The 10996-nt window shown below is 40.2% G+C and overlaps 1 protein-coding gene across 1 annotated transcript; it reads left to right on the top strand.

Moving 5' to 3' along the window:
• Positions 1–342: 342 nt before the first annotated feature.
• Positions 343–10263, top strand: ogfrl1 (opioid growth factor receptor-like 1). Its single transcript, XM_080869349.1, has 7 exons — positions 343–662; positions 2608–2694; positions 2816–2894; positions 3209–3287; positions 4567–4633; positions 5475–5620; positions 6893–10263. Exons 1-7 carry the CDS (start codon positions 477–479, stop codon positions 7437–7439), a joined length of 1191 nt encoding a protein of 396 aa, XP_080725475.1. The 5' UTR covers positions 343–476; the 3' UTR covers positions 7440–10263.
• The last annotated feature ends 733 nt before the right edge of the window (positions 10264–10996 follow it).

Raw genomic sequence — 10996 nt, 5'->3', positions numbered from 1 at the left:
AATCAATATTAAATTCTGACATTGATTCTTGATCATTTTTGCACCTTTTCAACATCACTGGCAGCGTAGACTACATGTATACTTACACATATATTAGTAATCTACCCTTTTTTATTTTATTTTGTTGTTATTTTAGGGGGGGGGGTTTATTTGGAGGTTTTCCACTCATAGTTTTAGTCTCTAGCTTAGCTTTACTCAACTGTAACCTTGTTTCATACAATTCACAGGTGTAAGACCGCCTCTTGCCTCTGCGGCACTAATGGCCTCTCATACAGAAACACGCATCATCCTTCCAGTGTGGAAATCCCCCTTTTCTGCCATTTAAAAGCTCCGCACTGAGCGCAGTGCAAACCCACCGCTCTGCAAACCGAAAAACGAGGCTGGGGGCAAAATTATGTAGTATTTATACCTTTTTTTTTTTTAAAAAGCGATAATTAAAAAGAAGAAGAAGAAGGCGGTTATTGCATGTTTTTTAGATGGGAAACCTGGTGGGCAGCTGGCGTTTCAAGGAGCCGAGCACGATTGAGGAATGTGACTCGACGTGGGGATCGGACTCGGAGAGCGACGAGCCGGCGGCTGAAGATGATAGCGGCATCTCCGACTCCGTCAGCCCGGCGGAGAGCGAGAGGGCCGCGGGGCACGCCGGAGACAGCACACCGCAGGTACGTTTCACGCCGGAGAGCCGGGACATGTGGGCCACCGGCAAAAAGGCCGGGACACAGTAAGGACAACCGGGCTACGGTGATGTCTGCACCCGAGACACAGCTCACACCAAACTTTCATTCAGAAATACGTCAAGTTCATGTACCGTGAAGACGTGCTGTACACGCATGCTGTGGAAAACGGCTGTACATTTACGCGGGGACAAATTATAGGGGACAGGTTCTCCTCGTAATTTAGAGCAAGATTAAAATGGAAAAAAAATCCACATGAGAAAATCATAGCGACAATCCTTCTGCCATACTGCCATTATTTCAATATGAGTTATGAGTTCACATAACCACTGAATTATCTGCCGGGAACAAACGATCAGCAGCAGCTCAGCCTCCTCTGGGACCGTGTACAGGCAGGTTAATGACCACACACACGGCAGCCAGGCAGGATAAGGACGAGGTCGCCCTTTATTGCGATGTTTTATTTTTAAATGGACTCAACCAAATAAGTTTGTTTTTTTTTTTGTTTTGTTTTTTGTGGAAGTTTAGATGCATTTAGCAGGTTACTGCCGCAAAATTATAACCTATTCAAACTCCCAAGTGTAATTTTCAGAGTAAACCGTGTCTGTACATGTGCTGATTCAGCACAGATAATGTTAAATACGGTAAAGATAGAAATAACTAATAAATTCTGAATGCTAGAGAGCGTTAGTGCAATAAATTCTAGTATTTAAAATACTGCGTATTTATCCCCCCAGCCCTCATGCTACAGCCATGCTGTGATCTTACTGTAGGCATCAGCACGCCAGGTGGGACTGTGCAAGCTAGGTGTCAAAATCATGCCAAATTTGAGAAGAAATGGATTCAGTCTTGGGTTTCTTACTGTAAACTACTGTCATACATGTTATGGGCTACATCCTGTTCACGTGATGTTTGTTAATTATCAAAGTAATCTAAGGAACCATAACTCCAACCCTACACTGCCTACAGGTTTACAAAGAAAGTGAAAACGTTTTATTCTTTTTAGGCTACAGACACATAAACTGTGTGCAATAACGTTAAGAGTAGCTGACGGGATTGTTGTTATTAGGCTATTTCACACTGTTTTATAATACAGGAACCAGCAGGTTATAACAGTCGAACAGGAGCAATCTTTCATAGATTATTTCTTAAAAGTTAAACCAGACTTATGGTTTTGCTCTGTTTTTATAAGTTGGACTTTTTTTTAAAGTCAGGAGGGAGATAGTTTATGGATTATAGTAAATGACCTAAGAAGTAAGTAAGTAAAATTTATTTATATAGCGCTTTTCACAGATAAAAATCACAAAGTGCTTTACAACACAGAAAATGGGAATATAAAAACAATATAACAGTAAATAAAACAATGTAAAACAATAAAACTATAAAAACAGCATAAGAAGAAATTAATCAAATGCTTTTCTAAATAAAAATGTCTTCAGCTGTTTCTTAAAAGAATCAATGGAGTCCGTTCAGCGAAGAGACAGTGGGAGAGAATTCCACAACCGTGGTGCCACAGTCTGAAAGGCCCGATCACCACGAGTTTTAAAACGAGTGCGCGGTACCACCAGCAGTCTCTGATCTAATGACCTTAAAGCCCAAGAAGATGTATGTGGTTTCAGCAGGTCAGATAAATATTGAGGAGCCTGACCATGCAGGGCCCTAAAGGTTAGAAAGACCAAAGAAACACATTTCACTTTAAATTTTATGAAAAAAATGACCCCGATTAGACAGAGGTGTCTGGTTGGTGGTGGTTCACATTAGTGCTGATGTAAATTGTCCATTTTTATGAGAAAAACATAGATATTAATGTTCCAAGCAACTAAATGTTTTTAATTCAGCTAAATGGCATCTAAGGGCAACACACCATCTGTTTTCTTTTTTCCATTCTTAAGAGTCTTTTTTTTCTGTCTTTCCTTCTTTCTTCCTCTTTCAGTTGACTGACTCCCCGGAGTCTGTTCCAAAGATGAAGAGGAGTTTCTATGCCGCCAGGGACCTCTACAAATATCGGCACAGCTACCCGGTACATGAACACACACATGTGTACCCTACAATGAGAATAGACAGGCTTCATCACACACATACACTCACACTAATGCAGACACCCTTTGTGATATATTTTATCTGTGTGTGTTCATGTGAAGAACTTCAGAAGGTCCCGGCAGCCCAATGAGTACCGCAACCTGCGCTTCTACCTGAACAAGATCCCTCTAGTGCCTGATGGTCAGATATCACACACACACACACACACAGAGAAAAAAGTGCACTCTCCATGCAGATCTGTTAACACTGGAGAGAAGTGATGTTAGTGCTGGCCTTAGTGAGTTTTGTTTGGCTAAAGGTCAAGTTTGACAGGGAAAGCCCAGCAGATTAGTGGACTGATCCACTGTTTAAACACACGTACACACACACACACACACACACACACACACACACACACACACACACACACACACACACACACACACACACACACAAGCGCACACACATGCAATACAGATCTATTTTGCAGCTATTTAGCTCCTCTTTCTTCTCAGGTATCTACATAGAGGAGATTCTCTCTAAGTGGAGAGGCGACTATGACAAACTGGAGCACAATCACACCTATATTCAGTGGTGAGACATTCCCTCCATTTGTTTTAATATTCATGCAGCTTGTGTGTTTGTGCATCAAGTTGTTCTTAGCCTGCAAGAAGGCACGGTAACATGACATGTCAAAGCTTCCTTTTTCTATCCTGTTACAGATTAAAGTTCAATAAAAAACAGGAATATTTTAATGACCGCTCACTTAGTTTAACCTGTCCAGTCAGGTTTCAGAACTGATTTTAGTGGCTTAAACCCCTGGGACATGGACCGGTACCAGTCCGTGAGTTGTTTGGTACCAAGCCGCGAGAGTTGAGGCTCGGGTGTGAAATTTATGGTTTTCGGAGTTTTTATTGTTAACTTTTATCGTTTCTCTGGGTCTTTTCCTGTGTTGTAGTTGTGTGTCTTATTTTGAAAGAAATGTTTACGCGTTACCATAGAGACCAGAGCGCATTAAAGGGCAGAGAAGACACGTGACTCTCAATGTTGTTGAGTCGTTTTATTAGCAGGAGGACACTGCTAATAAAGTTACACAATTAAACAGTGAATTCGCATTTATTATTATATTTACAAAATACCACAGTTTTTGCCTTGGTCGTATCATTTTATTTTGTTGTATTTGTCCGCGACACCTTTATCCGCGACACAACGCGACTACCACCGTGAAAATGTTGTTTGATATTAAATCGGTCCGTGGCGCAAAAAAGATTGGGGACCGTTGGCTTAAACGGTGATTGTCACATCAAGCTTGACAACTGTAGTTAGCTTGATATGGCTTCCATGTTTGATATGTAACATGGAAGTGTTACAATGCACAACAAGTGTTAAAGGGGAACGACTTGCTTTTGGGGCCAGCCTCATGTGGCCATTGAAGGAACTGCAGTTATTTGGCACATCCATGCTAGCTTCATTGTTAAGTAGGCAAACACTCCTATTCAGTACTATTTTACTTGTGTTTTTGGTCTTCATGTACATACACAGCAACTTCCAGGCTCTATGTGCAGGCTGCCTTTTTTGCTGCTGACCTTTACATGTTTGATATAGTGAATGTAGCGATTCACATAGTTCTGGTAGGGTTGCCAGGTTAACATTCGGTGGGAAGGTTTTAGCAGTCACTTTACTAGCCTAGAAGAAAGAGGTGGACAGCCTTTACATACCATGCACAGTGAGCAAACAGTAGCACCTGCTGAGAAATTACACTGAGTAATTATCTTCATTATTTGGTAGGCAGATGTATTTCTTGACCATCACATCCCTGTAGTTATTGTGTTGTATGTTTTTACAGTGTTTTTACTCCATTTCTGTACCCCAGGCTGTTCCCATTAAGAGAACAAGGGCTCAACTTCTACGCACATGAACTGACTCAGGACGAAATCAAAGTGAGTTTCGTACACATATTCTGTCTCTACTAGTCTGTGATGGTCCGCTTTATTAATGCTGTGCTTCATTAAACTGTGATGACATGTGCTTGATCTCCAGCTGTGCTCCTGCGGTCACTCTTCTTTTATAGTTTCTACCTAAATATCTGTTGTTTGGTGTTAGATTTCACTTCTGCTTTCCTACATTAGCATATTAGATCGTTTTTTTACTTAAATGTGGTTATATTCAGACATATAACACTGAAAGCTTTCCACCTGTGAACCGATTTTGATGCTTTCATTGCAAAGAACTATGAGTTGCTCACAGTTAGTGGAGTGTCGCTGGCAGCTCAGGTGCATTATAATGCGCTTTCAGTGCAGGGGGAAAACACAGCTCAGTGTCACGGTTTTGCTAATGTTTTGCATCACTGCTTTAGTTGTGGCTTTTCATCGCACAAGTGTTTCCCATGGTTGAGTCTTTACATTTCACTACCCAAATAATTTAGCACAAATTTAGCAAATTTTGAATCGAGTGAAGTTTTAAGAATGCCGATACACTCTCGTTTAAATAAGTCGCTCAAATGTGACAAAGCAAACAACCGTTCTGGGAAATACTCATTCAGCTTTGGCTCTGACTAAATTAGACATCTGTTTGAACAACACAGCTGGTTTGCATGTGCATGCTCCCATTAAAAGTAGGTAGAAATGTGTCCCTCATGAAATTTCAGACTCGTTTTCGGGCGATTACCCAGTGTTTGCATACAGCTTTCTCTTCTGCTTCTTCTGATCACCTAAAGAGAAAAGCTGCTTTTGTACACAACCTGTCTGTTTGTTTCTGATTTGTTGTGTTGAATCACATCAGGAATTCCAAAGCACTCGGGAAGCAAAGCGGAGATTCCTGGCGGCCTATTCCCTCATGTTGGACTTCTACGGCGTCAAGCTGCTGGATAAGAGTGGCAATGTTGCTCGGGCTCCGAACTGGCAGGAGCGCTTCCAACACCTTAATGAGTAAGTACACACACACACTTGCGAACGTTATATATTTAAATGCACTGTGCAGTAGCTTGGGGGGGATAAAATTGCAGCTACAATTTGTGTGAAGTTATCGCATAGTTGCCAGTAGCTGCTTTTCAGTCCTTTAGCAAGGCAATCATTCTAAATCCTTTGCAACTTAATTGCTCCTCTAACAGCAGCTGAATGTGAAAGAGGATGTTTTGAATGGACAAACAGATGGTTAAAGGGCAATTTAAAAGAACAATTGTTGTTGTTTTTTTTGTTTCACATCCCGTTTCGATGTTTTCATTGCTTGAGATAAGGTACGGTGTTTCCTCCTGCCAAAGGACCACCTGAATGCCGCACTTTGCAGTTTACATTAAAGCGTGTGCTTGTCCTTGTACCTAAAACCTTTTAGAAGGGAAAGCATTACTTTCCCTTTTATTACCACAATCTCCTCCAGTCACAAACCTTCCTTAAACCATTTGAATCTAATTGTTGCGTTAAGCTCTAAACACATGGAAAACAAAGCTGACAACAGTGTATTTTCTTTCCATTCTCTTGCCATTAAAATGCACAAAGATGTCTGAATCTGGTTTCTAGATTTCTCATGGGCCAAGTAGCCACACCAAACAGTAAATAATAATTATATTGCCAGAGACATCAGACATTACATCATGGTTGTATTGAAGGCCATCACCTTTACTTCAATCTAGACCACAGAATGAACAGTGGTTGGGTTGTTCCATAAAACTGCCCATCGATGTGCGATTGTGTAGGGACGTGTGTGTCAGCTGTGGAACAGGCTTGTGATCTGTCCATCTTTTAACCTATACGTGTGATAAGTGGTATAGGTAGAGCAATAAATGGGTACTTTTAACCGCCCGTGTCCACAGAGAGGTGATGGTTATCGGGAGGACATTATACCAACACAGGGTTATCTGATGCTAGTGGATATGGACGTGCAAATCGTGCAGGAAAAAAGCTGTTACACCAGAAACATTATAAAAGAGACACTGAAGGAATGGGGTCTGAAGATGGTGATACAAGAATAACTTCCAGGAGGAAATAAAGTTTCTAAAAAACAGAAATGATTGGTACGTGCAGTCTTGCAGTCCAGTGACCGTTGAAATTAAAGTTAATTTGATTATGTTTCAAAATAAGTGTCCAAATACTTATTTTGGACACTTATTACAGAGGAGGTCCTAGATGGCTATTTCAGAAAAGCTATTTCAAACTATTCTAATCAATCAAAATTCTCTTTCTCAACCGCCGTGTTTATTGAAGGTCCCACCACAACTACCTGCGGATCACTCGCATCCTGAAGTCCCTGGGTGAGCTCGGCTATGAGGCCTTTAAGGCCCCGCTGGTTCGCTTCTTCCTGGAGGAGTCGCTGTGCCACGGCACCCTGTCCAACATGCAGCACAGCATCCTGGAATACTTTGTCTACACCATCCGCCTGCCAGCCACCCGCCGACGCTTGCTCTGCTATGCCCGCCAACACTACAGACCTGCCCACGCGTTCCTCTGGGGACCACCAACTAAAAAGCGGGGAGGTGGTGCTGGTGCTGGAGGTAGCGTGGGTGCTGGAAGTAGTGGGATTAGGGCGCCTGCTCCAACACCAGAGCAACAGAGGAGGGTGATGGAGAGCACCATATTCACACCTGCAGGTAGTGGAAATATTGTGTCTTCCCACAATGCCACGATGTGCCATGAGCTGGCTGAAGGAGGACTCAAGGGCTGCACGGGACTTGGTCCCAACATGGGAGGAGCGCTGATGATGGTGGGAGCTCGAGCAGAGAGGAATGAGTTCAATGAGATGATTCCTTTGTAGGGAAAAGTTTTGAAAGCAGAAAACAAAAAACAAAATGAACCACTTAAATTGTAAAGAAATAAACTTGCTTTGTGGAAGGACATGCAAACCAGGGCAGTAAAACACAGGTACAGATGTTTGAGCTGTTAATGAACACATCATTAGAATCTGTTTAGTTTAAGGGCTGACTATAAACTCAAACAGTACTTTATTTATTGCAAGAGAATTATCTTAACTGAATTTGGGATTATAATCTAAAACTGGGTTATTTTTTGTTTGTTTGTGCTTTTGGTGGGGTTTGTATCCTGAGCTAAGATAGCCGAATCCCAAAATTATCTAAACTAGTAGAGAAAGTTTGACAGAAGCCTTATTTAAAGTTTTGGCCTGGAATGCTGAATGTTTGCTGGTGTTGGGATGGTGAGATTATTGAAATATGTAGCTGGAGCTCCACCAAACAACACCCTGGATTGAGCTCCTTTTGTACAGGGTCTGTACAGCAAATGTGAAAAGGGAGATCAGGAAGAATTTGTCTTATTTCCATGTCATGTAAAAAGCATATGAAATAAGACTAATTTGTCAGCAATACTTATAGATTTTTTTAACTTGACTGACTTGAAATTTTCACTTTGTTGTTAATCTTAGGCACAGCTCAGTTATGTATCCGCACTGCGATTTTACTCTCTACATGTTAAAGGTAGCCAATTCCGCTGAAAATTGTACAGAACTATATAGCAAAAAATAAAACGTGTTGGTAAGCTGATATCTTTAAGAAATACTTAAGAAAAGAAAGGCTTTAGGTGACATTATTACCTGTGAACTCTGCAGAAAATTGTGAAATCTAAAACTGTGCAATAAATATTTTGCTATATAACAACCCAGGGCTGCTTAAAGCCAATTATCCAATGGCAGTGACTACACTGATTAAAATAATGCACATTGTATTTCAGTCTAAAAGATAAGGGGAAAATACAAAGTGTGTCAGATAGGTTTGTCGCAGTTCATTTTTTTCTGGTCTTGTAGGCAAGAATTCAGAAAATATTATTAATCCTTCAGCAAAGAGTAGAAATGCTAGTACCAATGTTACCGGAAATTTCCACCAGTTACAAGCTAAAGATGGTGTTTGTATCAGTACTAGCAAACAGGCATAATTAAACTGGTTAAATTATGAATAAATAAAAATATACAAATCATATTCCAAAGTAGGAATTACTGTAATCACATTATATTATAATATACTATATATATCGAGTTTTAGTGACGTGAAAAACAGCCGTGAGCTAGCTTGGCTGCCACACCTCCACAGTGTGTTATGCCACCTAAAAGCCTTCTTCCATTCTTAACTGGAAGTTATGGATTGAAGTTAATGTGATCAGACTGGTGGTGTGCAGTGTGTTCTCATAGACAGTATAAAAGATGGATGTAGCTACCATAGTGTTACCCAAAATGTATGGATATGAGAAGGAGGGGTGGGTCTTGTTAGCTAATGAGCATTTTGTACCACAAATAATCTTCCATTTGGAAAAATTGTATGACCAAGATTTACAACAATAGACTTAATCTTTTTATTATTCAGTAACTAAGCCCATAAACTCATCAGATAAGGGTTTAGAAAGGTCAAGACCAAATAAAAATTGAATTCCACGGGCTTCTATAGCACTGGAAGCCTTTTTGCATCCACAGCTATCGCCATCTGGTGGACTTTAGGTAAAAAGCAGGGTTCAGGCAAATCCGGATTGGCTTCATTTTAATTCAAAGCTATGTCAGACTTTGATACTGTCTATGTGTGTGTTGCACTTTTTGGACAATCTGTGTCTTCCTGTTAAAAGTGCTGTAGGTTTTAAAAGGCTGTGCATCATAGTCATGATATAGTGACGATACTGTCTAACCTTGCAATAATGTGACTTACTGAAATGAGAAGTTAAACACCCTTGTTAGGTTTCAACCATAGCTCAGCCCATGTTTTTGAGAGTTCAAATGTTTCTAGGGCTAGGTTTTCAGTGCTGCTGATATTTCTGCCAGAATCTTTTAAGATGAATTTGCTTGCCACTCAAAACAACAAACAAAAAACAAATCTGGAATAATTTATTTCAGGTTAATGTCAACTCATCGCCCCCAGCATTTCCTTGGTCATGTTTAGTTTTCAATAAAAGGCAAATATTAGACATCAGGAAGTGTGCATTGATCTATCCAGTCAACTTAAACTAAAAGCTAAGTTTTTTAATTATAGGTGTTATCTTAATAGTTATTTGTATGCTTCTAGTAGCAATAGATTAAAAGCCATGTTAAGTATAAGAAAGATTGAAGTTTAAAACTTCTTTAGTTGGCTGTTCTTGCTGTAGGAGGCGGCCATGCGTATGTTAGCTAACAAGGTTTTGACATTGCTTTCCAGCCAAGTGTATCTGATATAATTGTAAAAATAACTTTTCAGGTGAATTATATGATAACATGGGCTCAAGTATTCTGATTTCTAGTATACTCCACATGTACATATGTGAGTATGTGTATGTCTGTGTGATATTCTTAAGTGCCTCTTTTGTATTTTTAATTTTTATCTGGATGCTGTATGGAGTGTCTTTCCTGTACATCCTGTTTTTTGTACAGCGTTTTGATATCTACATCATTGTCCACAATATAGTCATGTACACTATGAGTATATGAGTATGGGCAGGAATACATTAGAAGAACTGATATAGAGGAAAAGTTAATACTATATAACACTTGAAATTGTTTGTATTGTTTCTTTGAATAAATTGTGATTGCTACATTGATAAATGTTCACTATGCTTGCTGAACACAGTTTTGTTTTGGGGGGTTTTCAGAACTGACAGGCCACAATAAGTGGACATAAACCCTGAAATGTGAATTTTGCCACATGTAACTCTAATAAAAATGGGGTTGTGGATTAACAGTGTTCGTTTCATTTGTCATCTCATTTTGATGCACAAGTAGTACTAACTAAATTCAAGCAGGTACAGTGTTATGAATGAATATTTTCCCCCTTCCTGATGTATTTTTAGCCATTTTTCTGCATTAAAATGTTTCAGATCATTACATTTTAATATTGGCTAAAGATTTTTTGGAAAAATCTTTGTGGTTGAGGTCAATTTCACTAGCCACAAACAGGCCTGACTACTGCCAGACTTCTTGAGTCAAGAAATCAATCAAAACAACCTGTTTGACAAAGTGAAGAAGTGAAGCGAAGATCTCAAAAAGCAACACATCATGCTATGATTTAAAAAAAAACTCAAAATGAGACAAAACAAATTAATTTTAATCTTTTAGTCTGGAGAGGGCCTCCCTGGAGAGGGAGGCAAAATCCAATCACCACCTCCTCGCGGTGCCTCCTGGATAACCAACCAACGGTGATGGTCTTCGATGTCAGGCGGTGCGACAAGTCGATCGAATCTTCAAATTGTCGCATCAAATAGCAATGGAACGTCAAAATTTGGGAAATGCTAGGGCGTCCCCCGCAGGCGACGCGTGCCGTTCTCGACGGAACGACATGGGAAATCAGCAAGGGCTACCCACTCATGGACGGATTGGGCTAAAGAGACGACTCCATCTTCGTTTTGGAACAA

Source organism: Rhamphochromis sp. 'chilingali' (assembly GCF_963969265.1).
Source record: "Rhamphochromis sp. 'chilingali' genome assembly, chromosome: 20".
Lineage (NCBI taxonomy): Eukaryota > Metazoa > Chordata > Actinopteri > Cichliformes > Cichlidae > Rhamphochromis > Rhamphochromis sp. 'chilingali'.
Note: the sequence above shows the minus strand (reverse complement) of the source record. Positions and strands in the feature narration are given on the sequence as shown.